General features: G+C 40.0%; 1 protein-coding gene across 1 annotated transcript in view; it reads left to right on the top strand.

Moving 5' to 3' along the window:
• Window positions 1-21,009, top strand: part of UBXN4 (UBX domain protein 4) — a 47,174-nt gene that overhangs the window by 10,469 nt on the left and 15,696 nt on the right. Inside the window, exons 3-6 of the mRNA XM_002749480.7 lie at window positions 7,720-7,748; window positions 8,331-8,449; window positions 9,416-9,590; window positions 16,768-16,861. Of these exons, the coding sequence (XP_002749526.2) occupies window positions 7,720-7,748; window positions 8,331-8,449; window positions 9,416-9,590; window positions 16,768-16,861 (417 nt within the window). The remainder of the gene's footprint in view (window positions 1-7,719; window positions 7,749-8,330; window positions 8,450-9,415; window positions 9,591-16,767; window positions 16,862-21,009) is intronic.

The raw sequence follows: 21,009 nt of genomic DNA, 5'->3' as shown, positions 1-21,009 counted from the left end.
TACAATTTCTGAGATGGTAGGATTTTTGGTAATTTTTTTATTGATATTTTACTATGTTTTCAAATCTTTTTATGATAATGCTTTATATTTGGGGGAAAAAAGCAAATTCTAGTTCTTGGAAGCATTTGTTTGATTATTGGAAGTGTCTGCATTGATCAATATCTCTTACTGGTCTTACAGAGTCTCCCATCCCTGACCACTCAGCTCCCTTCTATGGAGGGAACCAAATCAAGAAAACATATTTATGTTTGTTTTCCTTCCATATTTTACAGAAGTAGTACTGATACCATTTTGACATGCTTTTCTGTATTTCTTTCTTTCTTTTCTTTTTTTTTTTTGGCAGAGTTTCACCATGTTGGTTAGTCTGGTCTTGAACTCCCAACCTCAGGTGATCTGCCTGCCTTGGCCTCCAAAGGAGGATTACAGGCATGAGCCACTACACCCGGCCTCTTTTTTTTTTTTTAATTGTATTTGGGCTCTGGGATACATGTGCACATCCTGCATCTTGCAGGATTGCTGCATAGGTACATACATGCCATAGTGGTTTGCTGTTTCCATCACCCTCCCCACCCCATCACCTACATCAGGCATTTCTCCCAGTGTCATCGCTCCCCATCCTCCCCATACCCGCTTCTGTCCCTCCCCTTGCCTCCCCTCCACTCCCGCACCTAGCCCTGTGAGTATTGTTCCCTTCCCTGTGCCCAAGTATTCTAATTGTTCATCACCCGCCTATAAGTGTAAACATGTGGTACTTGGTTTTCTCCTCTAGTGTCAGTTTGCTGAGAATGATGGTTTCCAGATTCATCCATGTCTCTACAAAGGACACGAACTTGTCGTTTTTTTATGGCTGCATAGTATTTCATGGTGTATATGTGCCACAATTTTTTTGTCCAGTCTATCATCAACGGACATTTGGGTTGGTTCTAGGTCTTTGTGGTCTTTGCTATCATAAACAGCACTGCAGTGAACATACCTGTGCATGTGTCTTCATCATAGAATGATTTATAATCTGTTGGGTATATACCCAGTAATGGGATTGCTGGTATTTCTATTTCTTTTTTTTTTTTCTCTTAAAGATCCTACCTCTCAACACGGGAATTTCTATTTCTAGATCCTTGAGGAATTGCCACACTGTCTTCCATAATGGTTGAACTAATTTACACTCCCACCAACAGTGTCAAAGTGTTCCTTTTTCTCCACAACCTCTCCAGAATCTGTTGTCTCCAGATTTTTTAATGATTGCCATTCTAACTGGTGTGAGATGGTATCTCAGTGTGGTTTTGATTTGCATTGCTCCAATGACCAATGATGATGAGCATATTTTCGTATGTTTGTTGGCCTCATATATGTCTTCTTTTGAAAAGTGTCTGTTCATATCCTTTGCCCACTTTTGAATGGGTTTGTTTGTTTTTTTCTTGTAAACCTGCTTTAGCTCTTTGTAGATTCTGGATATTAGCCCTTTGTCTGATGGGTAGATTGCAAAATTTTTTCCCATTCTGTTGATTGTCAGTTTGCTCTAATGCTTTTCTGTGCAGAAGATTACATTTGTCTATTTTGGTTTTTGTTGCCATTGCTTTTGGTGTTTTAGTCATGAAGTCCTTGCCTGTGCCTGTGTCCTGAATAGTGTTGCCTAGGTTTTCTTCTAGGGTTTTTGTGGTGTTATTTCTTATGTTTAAATCTTTATCCATCTGGAGTTAATTTTTGTATAAGGCGTAAGGAAGGGGTCCAGTTTCAACTCCCTGCATATGACTAGCCATTTTTCCCAACACCATTTATTAAACAGGTAATCCTTTCCACATTGCAAGTTTTTGTCCAATTTGTCAAAGATCAGATGGTTGTAGATGTGTGGCATTGCTTCCGAGGCCTCTGTTCTGTATCTCTGTTTTGGTACCAGTACCATGCTGTTTTGATTACTGTTGCCTTGTAGTATAGATTGTAGCCAGGTAGTGTGATGCCTCCAGCTTTGTTCTTTTTGCTTAGGATTGTCTTGGGTATGCGGACTCTCTTTTGGTTCCATATGAAGTTTAAAGTGGTGTTCTGCAGGCCGGGCACGGTGGCTCAAGTCTGTAATCCCAGCACTTTGGGAGGCCAAGGTGGGTGGATCACGAGGTCAAGAGATCGAGACCATCCTGGTCAACATGGTGAAACCCCGTCTCTACTAAAAATACAAAAAAAAATTAGCTGGGCATGGTGGTGCATGCCTGTAATCCTAGCTACTCGGTAGGCTGAGGCAGGAGAATTGCCTGAACCCTGGAGGCGGAGGTTGTGGTGAGCCGAGATCACGCCATTGCACTCCAGCCTGGGTAACAAGAGCGAAACTCTGTCTCAAAAAAAATAACACAAAAAAGTGGTGTTCTGCAGTTCTGTGAAGAAGGTCATGGTAGCTTGAAGTGGGGGGATAGGGTTGAATTTGTAAATTACTTTGGGCAGTATGGCCATTTTTACAATATTGATTCTTCCTAACCATGAACGTGAAATGTTTTTCCATCTGTTTGTGTCGTCTCTTATTTCCTTGATCAGTGGTTTGTAGTTCTCCTTAAAGAGATCTTTTACCTCCTTTGTTAGTTGTATTCCTAGGTGTTTTATCTCTTTGTAGCAATTGTAAATGGGAGTTCGCTGATGATTTGGCTCTCTATTTGTCTGTTGTTGGTGTGTAGGAATGCTTGTGATTTCTGCACATTGATTTTGTATCCTAAGACTTTGCCGAAGTTGCTTATCAGCTTAAGGAGGTTTTGGGCTGAGACAATGAGGTCTTTGAAATATACAGATAATGTTGTCTGCAAATAGGGACAATTCGACTTCTTTTCCTACTTGAATGCCCTTTATTTCTTTTTCTTGCCTAATTGCTCTGGCTAGAACCTTTAATACTATATTGAATAGGAGTGGTGAGAGAGGGCATCCTTGTCTAGTGCCAGTTTTTAAGGGAATGCTTCTAGTTTTTGCCCATTCAGTGTGATATTGGCTGTGGGTTTCTCATAAATAGCTTTTATTGTTTTGAGATATGTTCCATTGATACTTAGTTTATTGGGAGTTTTTAGCATAAAGATCTGTTGAATTTTGTCGAAGACCTTCTCTGCATCTATTGAGATAATTGTGGTTTTTGTCTTTGGTTCTGTTTATGTGTTGAATTACGTTTATAGATTTATGTATGTTGAACCAGCCTTGCTTCCCCGGGATGAAGCCTACTTAATCGTGATGGATAAGCTTTTTGATGTGCTGTTGGATTCAGTTTGCCAGTATTTTATTGAAGATTTTTGCATCAATGTTGATCATGGATATTAGCCTGTAGTTTTCTTTTTTAGTTGTGTCTCTGCCAGATTTTGGTATCAGGATGATGTTGGTCTTATAGAAAGAGTTAGGAGGATTGCCTCTTTTTGTATTGTTTGGAAGAGTTTCAGCAGGAATGATACCAGTTCCTCTTTGTATGTCTGGTAGATTTCGGCTGTGAACCCGTCTGGACCTGGTTTTTTTTTGGTTGGTAGGCTATTAATTGCTGCCACGACTTCAGACTTTGTTATTGGCCTATTCAGGGTTTCAACTTCTTTTTGGCTTAGTCTTGGGAGTGTGCACTTGTCTAGAAATTTATCCATTTCTTCCAGATTTACTGGTTTATGTGCATAGAGTTGTTTGTAGTAATCTCTGATGGTAGTTGGATTTCCGAGGAATCGGTGGTGATCTCCCCTTTATCGTTTTTTATTGCATCTATTTGATTCTTCTCTTTTCTTTTTTATTAGTGTAGCTAGCGGTCTGTCTATTTTGTTGATCTTTTCTAAAAACCAGCTCCTGGATTTATTGATTTTTTTTTTGAAGGGTTTTTGTGTCTCTGTCTCCTTCAGTTCTGCTCTGATCTTAGTTATTTCTTGTCTTGTGCTTGCTTTTGAGATTTTTTGATCTTGCTCCTCTAGTTCTTTCTATTTTGATGATGGGGTGTCAATTTTCGATCTTCCCTTGTTTCTCAAGTAGGCATTTATTGCTATAAATTTCCCTCTAGACACTACTTTAAATGTATCATATAGGATTTGGTACATTGTGTCTTCATTCTTGTTGGTTTCGAAGAACAGTTTTATTTCTGCCTTTATTTCATTGTTTATCCATTCTTCGTCATTCAGGAGCAAGTTGTTTAGTTTTCATGTGATTATGCGGTTTTGTGTGCTTTTCTTAATCCTGAGTTCTAATTTGATTGCACTGTGGTCTGAGAGACTGTTATGATTGCCGTTCTTTTGCATTTGCTGAAGAGTGATTTACTTCCAATTATGTGGTCAGTTTTGGAGTACATGCAATGTGGTGCTGAGAAGAGTGTATATTCTGTGGATTTGGGGTAGAGTGTCCTGTAAATGTCTGTTAGGTCCGCTTGGTCCAAATCTGCGTTCAAGTCCTGGATATCCTTGACTTTCTGTCTCATTGATCTGTCCAGTGCTGTTCAGTGGAGTGTTAAAGTCTCCCACTATTACTGTGCGGGAGTCTAAGTCTCTTTGTAGGTTGTTAAGAACTTGCTTTATGTATCTGGGGGCTCCTGCATTGGGTGCATATATATTTAGGATAGTTAGCTCTTCTTGTTGTATTGATCCTTTTACCATTATGTAATGCCCCTTGTTTGTCTCTTTTGATCTTTGTTGGTTTAAAGTCCGTTTTATCAGAGGCTAGAATTGCTACTCCTGCTTTTTTTTGCTCTCCATTTGCTCGGTAAATCTTCTTCCATCCCTTTATTTTGAGTCTCTGTGAGTCTTTGCATGTGAGATGGGTCTTCTGAATACAGCACACTGATGGCTCTTGACATTTTATCCAGTTTGCCAGTCTATGTCTTTCGATTGGGGCATTTAGGCCATTTACATTCAACATTAGTATTGTTATGTTTAAATCTGATCCTGCCATTTTGTTACTGGCTGGTTGTTTTGCCCGTTAGTTGATGTGGCTTCTTCATTGTTTTGTTCTTTACCATTGGGTACATTTTTGCAGTGGCTAGGACAGGTTGTTCCGTTCCCTGTTTAGTACTTCCCTCAGAAGCTCTTCAAGGCAGGTCCTGTGGCGACGAAATCTCTCAGCAATTGCTTGTCTGTAAAGGATTTTACTTTTCCTTCACTTATGAAACTTAGTTTGGCCGGATATGAAATTTTGGGTTGAAAGTTCTTTTCTTTAAGAATGTTGAATATTGGCCCCATCTCCCTTCTAGCTTCCAAGGTTTCTGCTGAGAGATCTGCTGTGAGTCTGATGGTCTTTCCTTTGTGGGTGACTCTACCTTTCTCTCTGACTGCCCTTAGGATTTTTTCCTTCATTTCAACCCTGGTGAATCTGACAATTATGTGCCTTGGAGTTGCTCTTCTTGAGGAATATTTTTGTGGTGTTCTCCGTATTTCCTGGATTTGAATGTTGGCCTGCCTTGTTAGGTTGGGAAAGTTCTCTTGGATAATATCTTGAAGAGTGTTTTGCAACTTTGATTCATTCTCCTTGTCACATTCAGGTAGGCCGATCAAGCATAGGTTAGGTCTTTTCATATAATCCCATAGTTCTTGGAGGCTTTGTTTATTTTTTTCACTCGTTTTTCTGTAATCTTGCCTTGTCATTTTTATTTTGTTGATTTGATCTTTTATCTCTGATATCCTTTCTTCTGCTTGATTGATTTGGCTGTTGAAACTTGTGTACACCTCGCAAAGTTCTCTTGCTGTGTTTTTCAACTCCATCAAGTCGTTTATGTTCTTCTCTAAGCTGGTTATTCTAGTTAATATTTGATCTAACCTTTTTTCCATGTTCTTAGTTTCTTTGCCTTGGGTTAGAACATGGTCTTTTAACTCAGAGAAGTTTGTTATTACCCACCTTCTGAAGCTTTCTTCTGTCAATTCGTCAAATTCATTCTCTTGTCTTTTTTTGTTCCCTTGATGGTGAGGAGTTGTGGTGCCTGGGAGGAGGAGAAGCGTTCTGTTCTTTGATGGTTTCATCCTTTTTGCGCTGTTTTTTCCCCCATCTTCGTGGATATATCTATGTATGATCTTTGAAGTTGGTGATTCCAGGAGGAGTCTCTGAGTCTCGAGTCTGAGTCTGAGGAGTCTTGAGGCCAGCCTCGAGCTGCATTCGGTGTTTTTTTTGGGTTGAGGTTGGAGCTATATATTTTTCAGCCTGTAGAGGGCGTTGTTGGGCTCTCTCGGGTTTAGTCAGGTTGTTGGGTTGATGGTCTTTCCCTGGAGTTTGCAGGTGAGATTGGCCCTGCCTTCCCTATGGTGTCTCTCCCAGAGCTCAATCTTCCGGGTTGGGGTCAAACTGGTGTATTTGTTGCCAAGCTCTCCAGTGAGGGCTTCAGTTTGAGTTCTGTGGAGATGGAGCCTGCCAGGCCTTATGGTCTGGTTCTCTCCTTTCAACTCTGCCTCCCTCTGTGGGACTGTTCATCCCACCTGCGTTAGTCCAAACTTCTGCCCAGGTCCCTGTGACAACTTGCCTGGCAGGAGCCCAGCTAAAATTTGCAACCCACAGCACCCCATGGTCTGGCTGGGCTCTGTTGGTCCGTGGGTTGTAGGAAGGATGATGTAAGCACAGTAACCCAATCAGGGCACCAAGCTGGCCGCACGTTTCAGGTGGCAACCTCCCCCTCCCGTGTCTTGATTTACCCGCCCCACCCCCATCTTGATTTACCCTCCCCCCAACGTGGCTCTCGCCCTTCGGCTTCTTCCCTGGGCTATTTTCAGTGCCCTGTTAGTCCCCCTGAAACAAACCCGGTACCTTCTTTGGAATCGTGAAGTCCTCTAGCCCTCTGCCTCTCATTCGCTGGGAGCTGCATTCCAGTGTTGCCTTCTCATGGCCATCTTGGCGCCTTCCTCCCTATCTTTTTCTTTTGTTTTCTTTTTTAGTTTCAGATAGTCTCTCTCTGTCACCCAGGCTGGAGTGCGGTGGTGCGATTTCATCTCACTGCAACCTCTGCCTCCCTGGCTCAAGTGATTCTGGTCCCTCAGCCTCCCAAGTAGCTGGCATTAGAGGCACCCACTACGCACTAATTTTTGTATTTTTAGTAGACATAGGGTTTCTTCAAGTTGTAGGCTGGTTGCGAACTCCTGACCTCAAGTGATTTGCATGCCTTGACCTCCCAAAGTGCTGGGATTACAGAGATGAGCTGCAGTGCCAGCCTGCCTTTTTCTATGATTGCATATTCAGTTTTTATTGGTAGATAGTTAGATTACTTTTAATCCTTTGTTGTTATAGAGTATTACATTTAATCCTTTGTTATTATAGAGTATTGGATATAGGGTTTCACTCTTGTCGCACCGGCTTGAGTGCAATGGCACGATCTTGGCCCACTGAAACCTCCACGTCCTAGGTTCAAGCAGTTCTCATGCCTCCACCTCCCAAGGTGTTGGGTTTATAGGCACCTGCTACCATGCTTGCCTAATTTTTATATTTTTAGTAGACATGTGGTTTTGCCATGTTGGACAGGCTGGCCTCGAACTCGACCTCAGGTGGCCCACACACCTCTGCCTCCCAAAGTGCTGGGATTACAGGCATGAGCCACCGTGCCTGGCTGCAAATAGTTCTTTCATCTGAAAATTATAAAACAAGCCAGAAGAAGTCTTACGAAATAAGAAATACATTTTCCTTCTTCTACCTGATTGCTGTGAAAGAAACTGGTAGTTTCAGAAAAACACTTGTGATTAGTACGGTAAATTTTATTAGAACAGCTCATTATTTAGAAAGTGTTGTATTCATCTAGTGATTTTTCTGTTTGATTTTGTATTACAGTGAAGCCTGCCTACAGTTTTCACAAATCTGTATCCTTTCAGTAAAGAATTGCTTATATATATGTATATACATATTTATTTACCTTCCTTTTGGTTAATTTATGAAATTTAGAAATTCATTTTTATTTAGGAAATCATGCATTCTTTTTTTATGGAAACTTTATTACTATGTGACCACATTAAAAGTAAGTCTTATGGGAAATTTCAAGCATATATGAAAGTAACTCAACAGTGTAGTGCACTGCATAAATTGAGATAATACATTGTAGCTAAAGATAGAATAGGGAGTTTTAAAAATGTGAAAATCTGAAAAACAATGTAGAGCAGTTGGGTTGGACTGTTACAGGTAGCTTGCAAGAGTTGGCTGGCAGCAAGATGGATGGAAAAGAAGTTATGATAGAGAGAATATAGTGATTCTTGAATATACCTCATAAATCATTTAACATGTCACATGTATTAATACTACAGGTATAATGATGCGTTACTTGAAATTGTTTAGTAAACATGTTAGATTATATTGTGAAAATCACAAAGATCCTTTGTTATCAATAGTATTTCATAAAGTTATCCTTTTGTTTCACATGAATGGTTAGACTTAATTAAACTGTACAGATCCTGTAGTGTGTGTTCCGTCCAGTTTCTTTATTGGAGACAGTGGAATTCCCTTGGAAGTAATAGCAGGAAGCGTTTCTGCAGATGAACTTGTTACAAGAATTCACAAAGTCCGACAGGTAAGAAGGAACAGAACTTTTGTTTCCATAAATGATATGTCAGGAATTGGATTTATTTTTATTTTTTTGAGATGGAGTCTTGTTCTGTTGCCTGGACTGGAGGGCAGTGGTGTGATCTCAGTTCACCCGCAGCCTTTGTTGTTATTATATTTTGTAAACAGCATTATGAAGTTATAGGTGCCAGTAGCTAGTACCTAATACTTGACTGACTTCTTTACCTTTCTTTCTTTCTTTTTTTTTTTTTTTTCTTTTGAGATGGAGTCTCACGCTGTTGCCCAGGCTGGAGTGAAGTGGCATGATCTCAGCTCATTACAACCTCTGCTTTCTGGGTTTCAGTGATTTTTCTGCCTCTGCCTCCTGAGTAGCTGGGATTACAGCTGTGTGCCACCATGCCTGGCTAATTTTTGTATTTTTAGCAGAGATAGAGTTCTGCTATGTTGGCCAGGCTGGTCTCGAACTCCGGACCTCAAGTGATTTGCCTGCTTTGACCTTCCAAGGTGCTGGATTACAGGCATGAGCCATCATGCCCAACCATCTTTTACCCCAATTTCAACACATAATCAACATCACCATAACTTTGTTGAAACAGAAAGCTGCTGTCATATTAAGGCTCTAACTTGTTGCTTAACATATTTTTGGACTTTATACTCAATACTTTGTCACTTCTACCTACTTTGGACGAATGGCTAATAGAAGCTTGTAACATTTTTTTGAATTCTAATTTGAAGGAAAACCAATAGGTGTGCTTTAACAAATCGTTTTATGGTATTGCCAGTTTGTAGCTAAATTCTGTAATGTGATTATATCATGCTTAGGATTATACATTTTGGATTCATCTATTTATGAGAATTGAGTACTTCTCCTTTTGTAGAGTATAAATCAACTTAACCTGTATTTTGGTCTCTACTGCCATGGTAAATTTAGATTCTTATCTGTTAATTAAAATCCAGTTTATTTTCTGCCTAGATGCACTCGCTAAAAAGTGAAACATCAGTGGCAAATGGCAGCCAGTCAGAAAGTTCAGTGTCTACTCCATCTGCCTCATTTGAACCTGACAACACTTGTGAAAACACTCAGTCCAGAAATGCAGAGCTTTGTGAGACACCACCCACTTCTAATACAAAGTCAGATACTGCAACAGGTAACTTTTAATGTACCTTTTTGAGTATAGTGGAACCTCCTTCACTACATTTTAATATTCAAATATTAATCATTTAAAAAATCAATACATTGTATGTATTTTTCTTCACATTTAACTTAAATTTAAAGATTTTCTTAAATACATGTGTCATTTAGTGTCAGAAGATGATAAAGTCAGTGAATGTCTTGACTCCCAAATAGTCAACAATCCAGAGCACTTGATTTTTAATTTCTGCTATTGCACTATATGCTTTAAGGAATGTCATGATACTGAGCAGTTTTATAAATCTCTTACTAGCCTAGAGAATTTTGAAAGGTTCAAATTATATTTGGAATTGTTTCTTTAACATGTAAAATGCTATATATATTTAAGAGAATAGTATTTTATATATATTTAATTAGAAATAAAAGATAATTATGAAATAGAGCTTGTAACTTGAGAAGTGTGACTTAAACTCATTGATAGAAAAGGCAAAAGAGCAATTTTATTTTGTATTTTTGGGATTGTGGTTGGAGTTGTTTGGTGTAATATAGCTTTGTATTAGGCAACAGAGGGGTAGATAAATCAAGATGTTAAGAATATTCGTGTCCTAAAAGATGATTCTACTCTACCATCCCACACAAATAATCATTGAGCTTCTATTTGAGCACATGCAATGGTAGGAAGCTCATTACCTTGCTAGGAGGCTTGTTCTGTTGTTGAACAACTCTAGTTTTTAGAAAGAGTATTTCTTATATTGAGCTGAAATTTGATGCCCCCATAACTTCCCATTAACATTAATGCTGCCTTGTGGAGTTATACATGACAGGTTTTGATTATTTGAAGTACAGCTATCAGTTTCATTTTGAGGTTTTACATCCATGGATCATTCAACTTCTAGATTTGTACAGAACTGGGGACTCTATTATGGATGTTCATTTAGGTCTACAACCGAAGAATTACTTTAATTATATTTACCTGTATATATATCATTTCCAAAATTTTTCATTCCATTGTATAGATACGTGTTTCTCTCTGGCATAATTTTCCTTCAGCCTGAAAATTTTCCTTTAGCATTACTTACTTTACAGGTCTGGAGTTTTCTTTATGTGAAATGACTTTGTTTTATTGTCATTCTGGAAGGATATTTTTGCTGGATATAAAAATTTTGTGTTTACAGTTACAAGTATTGTCCACCATCTTCTGGTCTCTGTAATTTTCTAATGAGAAGTCTCCACAAATTCTGATTGTTCCTCCCATATGGAGTATGTTGGTTTTTCTCTGGCTGCTTTCAGGATTTCTTTCCTTGGTTTTTAGCAATTTGACTGTGATAGGCCTAGGTGTATTTGTCTTTATATTTATCCTTTTGTTGTTTGCCGAGTTTCTTGCATCTGTAAATGTGTAACTTTTGCTAAGTTTGGGAAGTTCGGTCCATATATCTTGCTGGAATGAATTACATGTGTGTTAGGCTTCATGATATTGTCCCACTGGTTTATTTTTTTCACTCTTACTTTTTCTTCCTTTGGATTGGATAATTCTGTTGATCTACAAATTCACTGACTTTATCATCTCCATTCTGCTGTTAAGCCCATCCAGTGACTTTAATTTTAGATAAAATTAGGTTGTACATTTTTTTTTTTTTGAGACAGAGTTTTGCTGTTGTTACCCAGGCTGGAGTGCAATGGCACAATCTCGGCTTACCGCAACCTCTGCCTCCTGGGTTCAAGCAATTCTCCTACCTCAGCCTCCCGAGTAGCTGGGACTACAGGCGCGCACCACCATGCCCAGCTAATTTGTGTATTTTTTAGTAGAGACGGGGTTTCACCTTGTTGACCAGGATGGTCTCAATCTCTTGACCTTGTGATCCACCCACTTTGGCCTCCCAAAGTGCTGGGATTATAGGCGTGAGCCACCGCGCCCAGCCAGTTGTACATTTTTTTACTTCAGGATTTCTCTTTCTTTCTCTCTTGTCATTGTAACTTTTTATTTTGAAATAGTTTGATTCATAAGTTGCAAAAGCTGTGCAGAATGAGTACTCTTCATCTACATTTTATTCTTTTAATACTATCTTTTAATTCATTTCAAGTATATTTCCCTTTTCCTCATTTGAGTTATAATGGCTGCTTTAAAGTCCTTGTCTGACAGTTTCATTATGTAGCTCATCTGAAGATGACTTGTGTTGATCACCTTTACCCTTTAGAATGGGCCACATTTTCCTGTTCATATGTCAAAAATTGCTGGATGTCTTATACATTGTTGTAGACACTCTGGATTTTATTGTATTCCTGCAAAGAGTGTTGTTTTTGTTGTAGTAGGAATTAACTTGGCTAGACTAAAACTGCAAGCTCTGGCTCACCTGAGATGAGCAGCAGCTCTAATTTCAGTTTTTCATAGCTTAAAAAAATTTTTTTTTGGTCAGGTGTGGTGGTTCACATCTATAATCCCAGCACTTTCAGAAGCCAAGGTGGGCAGATTGCTTGGGCCCAGGAGTTTGAGACCAGCCTGGACAACATGGCCAAACTCTGTCTCTATAAAAATACAAAAATTAGCCAGGTGTGGTGGCACATGCCTGTAGTCTCAGCTATTTAGGAGGCTGAGAGGTGGGAGAGTTGCTTAAGCTGGGGAGCTGGTTGTTGCAGTGAGCTATGATCATGTCATTGCACTTCAGCCTGGGTGACAGAGCCAGACTGTGTCTAAAAACAATTATTATTTTTGAGATGGGGTCTGGTTCTGGCGCCCAGGCTGGAGTGCGGTGGCACAAACATAGCTCACTGTCATCTCCAACTCCTGGGCTCATGTGATTGTCCTGCTTCAGCCACCTCAGTAGCTAGGACAACAGGTATGTACCACCACACCTGGCTAATTTCTTTTTTCTGTTTTTGAGACGGAGTTTCGCTCTTGTTGCCCAGGCTGGAGTGCAATGGCGCGATCTCAGCTCACTGCAATGTCCGCCTCCTGGGTTCAAGCAATTCTCCTGCCTCAGCCTCCCCAGTAGCTGGGATTACAGGCATGTGCCACCACGCCTGGCTAATTTTGTATTTTTAGTAGAGATGGGGTTTCTCCATGTTGGTTAGGCTGGTCTCAAACTCCCGAACTCACGTGATCCGCCCACCTTGGCCTCCCAGAGTGCTGGGATTACAGATTGAGCCACCACACCCGGCCTATTTTTTTTTTTTTATATATATAGAGTTTTGCTCTTGTTGCCCAGGTTGGAGCACAATGGCATGATCTCGGGTCACTGCTACCTCTGCCTTCCAGGTTCAAGCTATTTTCCTGCCTCAGCCTCCCCAGTAGCTGGGATTATAGGCGTCCACTACCATGCCCGGCTAAGTTTTTGTATTTTTAGTAGAGATGGGGTTTCACCATGTTGGCCAGGCTGGTCTCGAACTCCTGATCTCAGGTAATCCACCCTTCTCAGCCTCCCAAAGTGCTGAGATTACAGGTGTGAGCCACTGTGCCTGGCCCCGGCCTAATTTTTATATATAGCCTTTGCATAGATGGGGTCTCACTATGTTACTCAGGCTGTCTCAAACTCCTGGCCTGCAGCAATCCTCTGAAAGGGCTGGGATTACAGGTATGAGCCATTGCATCCAGGCCTGTAGCCTTTAAAAAAACTATTATGGAAGCCGGGCGCGGTGGTTCACGCCTGTAATCCCTGCACTTTGGGAGGCCGAGGCGGGTGGATTATGAGGTCAAGAGATCGAGACCATCCTGGTCAACATGGTGAAACCCCGTCTCTACTGAAAATACAACAAATTAGCTGGGCATGGTGGTGCGTGCCTGTAATCCCAGCTACTCAGGAGGCTGAGGCAGGAGAATTGCCTGAACCCAGAGGTGGAGGTTGTGGTGAGCCGAGATCACGCCATTGCACTCCAGCCTGGGTAACAAGAGTGAAATTCCGTCTCAAAAACAACAACAACAACAACAACAACAAAACTATTATGGAAAATTTCAAACATATACAGAAATAGAAAAAATAGTATAAGAAATCCCATTAATCCATTGCCTAGCTTCATGGCCAATATTCCCATCTGTGACTTCTACTATTCTTCCACTTACTTACCTGAGAACAAATCTCAGGTAAAATATTTCAGTTGTATCTCTAAAATATAAAGATGGAATATAAGTCTTTAAAAATTATATATAGTTGCCTTTAAAATTTTTTTTTTTGAGACAAGAGTCTTGCTTTGTTGCCCAGACTACAGTGCAGTGGCGTGATCTTGGCTCACTGCAACCTCCGCCTCCCGGATTCAAGTGATTCTCCTATCTCAGCCTATCGAGAAGCTGGGACTACAGGCACCCGCCACCATGCCCAGCTAATTTTTGTATTTTTAATAGAGACAGGGTTTTGCCATGTTGGTCAGGCTGATCTTGAACTCCTGACCTCATGTGATCCGCCTGCCTCAGCTCCCAGAGTGCTGGGATTACAGTTGTAAGCCATGGCACCCGGCCAAAAGAAATTTTAAGTATGGAAATTACAATCATATTCTAAAGTAGAGAATAGAATAACGAATTAAATGTATTCATCCTGCATCAGTGATTCCATTATTTGCTCGATTTTTGTTATCTGTCTCGCTATTTGACCATCTTTCCAGGTTATTTTGAAGCAAATTTCAGGCATTTATATGATTTCATCTTTTAAAAAACCAGTATGTAAAAGAGAAGACATTTAAAAAAGTAACCACAATACTGTTATCAAAGCCAGAAAGTTTAACAGTAATCCTTTTTGTAATCAATTATCTAGGCAATATTTATATTATACTTTTTTTTTTAATTTGACTTACTGTTCAATATATTTATATTGGTTGATGTGTTTTTAAATTTAATATGTAGATTTCTGCTCTCTCTGGTAGTTTTTCTTATAGTTATCCACAATGTGGATTTTACTGCATCCCCATGGAATTGTGTAAGATATTCCTCTGTCCCCTTTATTTCCTCTAAATTGGTAAAGCTGCAGACTTGATGAGGTCAGCTTCATTATTTTTGACAAGACTACTTTATAGATGATGATGTATATTTCTCTCAGGAGATACGTTATACCTGTTAATTAATCCAGGTGGCTTTTTTAGCCTAAAGGCAGAACTTTTCTTAATAAATTTGTATTATATTTGGATTTTTATTAGGTGTTTTTCTAATCCATATATATATATATATATATATATATATATATTTTTTTTTTTTTTTTTTTTTTTTTGAGGCAGAGTCTCACTGTTGCCCAGGCTGGAGTGCAGTGGCATGATCTCAGCTCACTGCAACCTCTGCCTTCCAGATTCAAGCAATTTTTCTGCCTCAGCCTTCCGAGTAGCTGGAATTACAGGTGCCCACTGCCATGCCCAGCTAATTTTTGTATTTTTAGTAGAGACCAGGTTTTGCCATGTTGGCCAGGCTGGTTTCGATCTCCTCAAGTGATCCACCTACCTTGCCCTCCCAAAGTGCTGGGACTACAGGCATGAGCCACCACACCTGGCCTAGAATTTTTCATTTAGGAATTAGCAGTTAAATATGACTCTTAATAAGCTATTTCACACAATTTTGGGTCACCCATAAAGTTACACATGGGCCAGGTGCAGTGGCTTATCCCTGTGTTTCCGGTACTTTGGGAGGCCAAGAGATTTGAGCTCAAGAGACCGGACTGGGCAGTGTGACAAAACCCTGTCTCTACAAAAAATACAAAAATTAGCCAGGCGTAGTAGCATGTACCTGTAGTTCCAGCTACTTGGGAGGCTGAAGTAGGAAAATGGCTTGATCCCAGGAGGTGGAGGTTGCAGTGAGCCGAGATCATGCCACTGCTCTCCAGCTTGGGAAACAGAGCCAGACTCGGTTAAAAAAAAAACAGTTACAAATATATATTTTACATCTTCAAGTCATTTATAAAATACCAAAGGCAGAGAACTCTGTGGCAATTAGAAATCTTCCTCTCTATGGCATCTATTTCTCTTTGATTATGGATCATAGATTCATCTAACTGTACTCTTAATCAACACTTTTCCCCCAGCTTGTCCACAAGTTATCTTCATAAGATGTTAAATTTTTGCTGTTAGTAAGACACGTTCTCATCATTCATTTTATTTGCTAAAGAAAGATGGTTAATTTCCTATTCAGCCTCTCTACTGGCTGCTAGTGGTGATCACTTCTTATCCAAGAGTTGCATTCAGTGATACACTGGTAAACATTTATCAGAAGGCTCTGTGGAAGCAAAGGCCCTTATTTGTACTATTTGCTGATTTCCAGGGTGTAAATACTCCCACTGTTGTTGATTTCAAGCTCTCTAGGTTATGCTCCTGAATGTGGAGGGGGAAGAGATAATGCACCATTGTCTCTACTTAGTAATACTAATTATTTTTACTACTACTGTAGTAACAAAAGTGCTTACATGTTCCAGTCTCAGTTAAGTTCTAAACATTTTACTTGTATTAACACATATTGATGAGAACATCAACCGTGTGAGGTTGCTATCCCCATTTTACTGATGAGGTACAGAGGTATTAAGAAACTTACTGAAATCAGACTTTGTGGCTCTATAGTCTTTGTTTGCCAAAGTCTGTAAAGAAGAATCAGGTTGGTGGCAAGTTGTCAGGAAGGGAATGACAGAGATATTCTAGAACAGGCCAGGACAAAAGTCTGTCTTTAAGGAAAATCCTTCAAAGAAAACTAGCATAAAGAAGCTTTCTAAGGAATCACTGTAGTCAGCAGAAGCCTATTCCTTGGACCAGTGTAAGTCCAGAGCCATACCCAGGATCAAAGCTGGCCTCCACTGCTCACTGCTCAATAGCCACAGCCACATTTTACTTAAATTAATTACAATTAAAATTTGTCCCTCACCTGCAGTAACTGGCCACATGTCTAGTGGCTGTTGTGTTAGATGATATAGATATTGGATGGCACTGCTCAAGAGTGAAGCTTACCCATAGTTAGGCATGCCTTCTGCCAGATGCTATTTCTTATTGTTTTACCTCTGACCTTTACCTTGGTGGTCTTAACTCGGTAAGTAACTACCTTATTTCTATTTGTGAACAGTTTTATCCACATCTAAACTTTAGCATTAGTAATAGCATATTTAGCTCCTGCTCCATTTTTTTGGAAAATAAATGATGTTTAAGATACAAAATTATTAACAGATGCTATAACCTAGAAGATTTATACCTTTAAAAACTGTATTAAATGCAGTATTCTTATTTCTTTTTATTTGATAATTAAGGAGGAGAAAGTGCAGGCCATGCCACTTCCTCTCAGGAGCCTAGTGGATGCTCAGATCAGAAACCTGCAGAGGACCTCAACATCCGAGTGGAAAGGTTTGCTCTTCTTTTTGCAAATAGCATTTTGTTTAAAAAGACAATGGTTTTTTAGTTATTTCATTAATTTGAATAAAAGCTAAAGTTACACAAATGAAGTCTTAGAATTCTGTGTTGAAATTTTTAATCACCCTAATTTGTATCCATAAACATTACACTGTAAGGATAAAGCTTTTCTGTATCTCTGAGTATCAGTCAGTATTTGGTCTGATCATTCTGAGAATCTACTTTTTACTGGTATTTCGGTACATGGGTGTTTCCATCTGTTACTTCTGCTTTTATCTCTTTATGCCATAAGGATAATAAGCTCCAGGTGGGCAAGAACTTCAGCTCATTTTATGACTATGTACTGAGCTTGAGTTCTGCATAAGTGGGTGTCTACTAAATGTCATTTTTTATTAATTAGTCTAATAATAAGATACAAATTTCTGGCTCTTTGTAGTTTCTAGTATTTTTATTGAGGCAGTAATTGTCAAATCACAGTCTTTCATGCTCTGATTCTTAAAAGTTATATGAGTTAATGGTTAGTGGTTAAGCAGGAATACTTTAAACCCTGATTTAAAACCTTTTAGTGTTAGTTATATGGAAATTTAAAAAAATTCTTTATTAGCATTTTAAAATTTAAAAACCTTTCTTAGACTTGTTATTTTCTTGTTCATGTAGATGCTTTGAGGAAACAGGGCTCAAGATGATTGCTTATAATGTCTTTGAGTTTGCTTATTGACTCAGTAAAGATCAGCTTCTTTTCAGCAAAACTAGATTCTGATTGTTCTTTGTAGGGGTTGGGGCAGTGCCAGGACCTTGAGATGAAAAGCAGGCTGGACCTCACAGTGGTGAAGAAAGTGGTGTGGTATAAGACTAGAATAGCAGTAGGAAACTAAGTTCCCAAGGGTTCATCCTGTTTTGTTTCTCTTTAATTTGCTAACACCAGGCCCACTATTCTGTACCTTTATTTGTGCCACTCTGGGCTGAAAATAGAAAATCTGGAAAAGGGTTTGGAGACTTGGGGCAAAAACCTGAATTACATCAGGTAGCCCTTATTTTGAGGTGAGGCTAGGTGCTATTCAGTTATACTGGAAAAGTTTTCAATAGCCTCTTAGGTAAAGGAATGTCAGCTAATCTCTGTGTATGTCATAGTACTAAATTTTTTTTTTTTGAGACGGAGTTTCACTGTTGTTACCCAGACTGGAATGCAATGGCATGATCTCGGCTCACCGCAACCTCCGCCTCCTGGGTTCAAGCAAGTCTCCTGCCTCAGCCTCCCGAGCAGCTGGGACTACAGGCCCGCACCACCATGCCCAGCTAATTTTTGTATTTTTAGTAGAGACGGGGTTTCACCTTGTTGACCAGGATGGTCTTGATCTCTTGACCTTGTGATCCACCCGCCTCGGCCTCCCAAAGTGCTGGGATTATAGGCGTGAGCCACTGTGCCCGGCCCATAGTACTAATTAATTCATAAGCTGAGATCCTGCATTTTAGTTATCCAAGTTCATGCCAAATTAGTAATCTTGTTCCTTTTGTGGAATCTAATTCATTGACAATGACAATAATTAAGAACACCAGCCTGTGTAATATTCCTATTCCAAATGTCTACTTAGCTCATTATTTATACCCTAAGAATTGCCATCATTCTCACCATCCCCCACCATCTTCTATAGGGTATTGAACTCTGAAACTACTAGTTTCTCCGTCTCACTGAACTGAAGTGCTTTTTTTCTCACTTGATAAGTTGGACCCATCAGTCCCTTTGGTGTAATCTGATACTTTAAAATGATAAGTTCTATAAAGCAAAATTCATGCATTTTTCTCTGACCCTAATATTTTAAAATCTATTTCACACAAATTAAAAACTCAGAATTTGGCAGGGACCTGGAACAGTGGCTCATACCTATAATCTCAGCACTTTGTGGGGGCTGAAGCAGGTGGTTTGCTTGAGCCCAGGAATTAGATACCCGCCTGGGCAACATGGCAAAACCCCATCTCTACAAAAAATACAAAAATTAGCTGGGCAAAGTGTTACACATCTGTAGTCCCAGCTACTGAGGAGGCTGAGGTTGGAGGATCACCTGAGCCCAGAAGGTCAAGGCTGCACTGAGCCATGATCATGCCACTATACTCTAGCCTAGGTGACAGACAAGATGCTCAGTAAATAAATGAATGAATAAAGCAAGACTGTCTCAAATGAATGAATGAATAAATAAATAAGGCCGGGCACAGTGGCTCACGCCTGCAATCCCAGCCCTTTGGGAGGCCAAAGTGGGTGGACCACTTGAGGCCAGGAGTTTGAAACCAGCCTGGCCAACACAGTGAAACCCCGTCTCTACTAAAAAAATACAAAAATTAGCTGGGCATAGTGGCATGAATCTGTAGTCCCAGCTGCTTGGGGCATTTGAGAAAGGAGAATTGCTTGGACCCAGGAAGCAGAGGTTGTAGTGAGTCAAGGTCACTCCACTGCACTCCAGCCTGGGCGACAGAGTGAGACTCCATCCATTTATTTATTTAATAAATAAATAAATAATAAATAGAATTTGGCAGGATGGATTAGCAAATGTAAGATTCTTACTTTCCTCTCAGGCTGCAACTGAGACTGAGATCTATTTCTAAAGACCATGTTTTTCGAAAACTACTCTAGTTGACTAAATCTTAGGCTTTTTTCTCATCTAGCTTCAAGAAAACTAATTTTGTTAAGGGAAAAGGTGACTAAACCAAATTGACATTAGTGAGAAATTCATCCTATCTTGTACGTGGACCTTCAATCTTCAGCTGCATTTTGTCGAACATAATTAAAAAAAAAAAAAAGCAGTCACGCCTGTAATCCCAGCACTTTGGGAGGCTGAGGCAGGCAGATCACGAGATCAGGAGTTCAAGACTAGCATGACCAACACAGTGAAACCCCATCTCTACTAAAAATACAAAATTATCTGGGCATGGTGGTGGGTGCCTGTAATCCTAGCTACTTGGGAGGCCGAGGCAGGAGAATTGCTTGAATTCAGGAGGCGGAGGTTGTGGTGAGCCAAGATCGCGCAATTACACTAAAGCCTAGGCAACAAGCAAAACTCCATTTCAGAAAAAAAAAAAAAAAAAAAACCAGATTGGTGATTTGAAATTGTGACATCTAAGTTTTTAATATTAATGGATCTACACAATGGTTTTTTATTAATTGAGACAAAGTTTACTATGTCATGGAGAAACTACTAGTTTCTAATTTGTTGTTAATGAATTAGATTCCACAAAAGGAACAAGATTCCTAATTTGGCATGAGCTCAGATGAATTAAATGTAGGCTGGAGTACAGTGGTGTGATCTCGGCTCACTGCAACCTCTGCCTCCTGGGTTCAAGTGATTCTCTTGTCTCAGCCTCCCAAGTAGCTGGGATTACAGGCGCCCACCACCACCCCCAGCTAATTTTTTTGTATTTTTAGTAGAGACAGGGTTTCACCATGTTGGCCAGGCTAGTCTTGAACTCCTGATCTCAGGTCACCTGCCTGCCTTAGCCTCCCAAAGTGCTGGGATTATAGACATGAGCTACTACGCCTGGCCTACGATGGTTTTTTTTTGTTTGTTTTTGAGTTGCAGTCTGGCTCTGTTGCCAGGCTGGAGTGCAGTGGTGTGATCTCAGCCCACTGCAACCTCCTCCTCCTAGTTCAAGTGATTGTTGTACCTTAGCTTTCTGAATATCTGGGATTATAGGTGTGTGCCATCATGACAGGCTAATTTTTGTATTTTTAGTAGAAACAGGGTTTCACCATGTTGGCCAGTCTGGTCTTGAATACCTGGCCTCAACTGATCCACTTGCCTTGGCCTCTCAAAGGGCTGAGATGACAGCCCTGAGCCACCATGTCTGGCGAGGATATACAGTGTTTTATTAAAGCTAATGTGTGAAATAGGAATCTTTTAGTGAATCTTTAGTTAAAATGCATTATTTTATTATGTTGTGTTTTTTTTTGAGATGAAATTTTGCTGTTGTCGACCAGGCTGGAGTGCAATGGCATGATCTCGTCTCATTGCAACCTCCACCTCGTGGGTTCAAGTGATTCTCCTGCCTCAGCCTCCCAAGTAGCTGAGATTACAGGTGCCCACCATTACACCCGGCTAATTTTTGTATTTTTAGTAGAGACGGGGTTTCACCATGTTGGCCAGGCTGGTCTT

Source organism: Callithrix jacchus, chromosome 6 (assembly GCF_049354715.1).
Source record: "Callithrix jacchus isolate 240 chromosome 6, calJac240_pri, whole genome shotgun sequence".
NCBI classification, from domain to species: Eukaryota; Metazoa; Chordata; class Mammalia; order Primates; family Cebidae; genus Callithrix; species Callithrix jacchus.
This window is presented reverse-complemented; position numbering and strand designations above follow the sequence as displayed.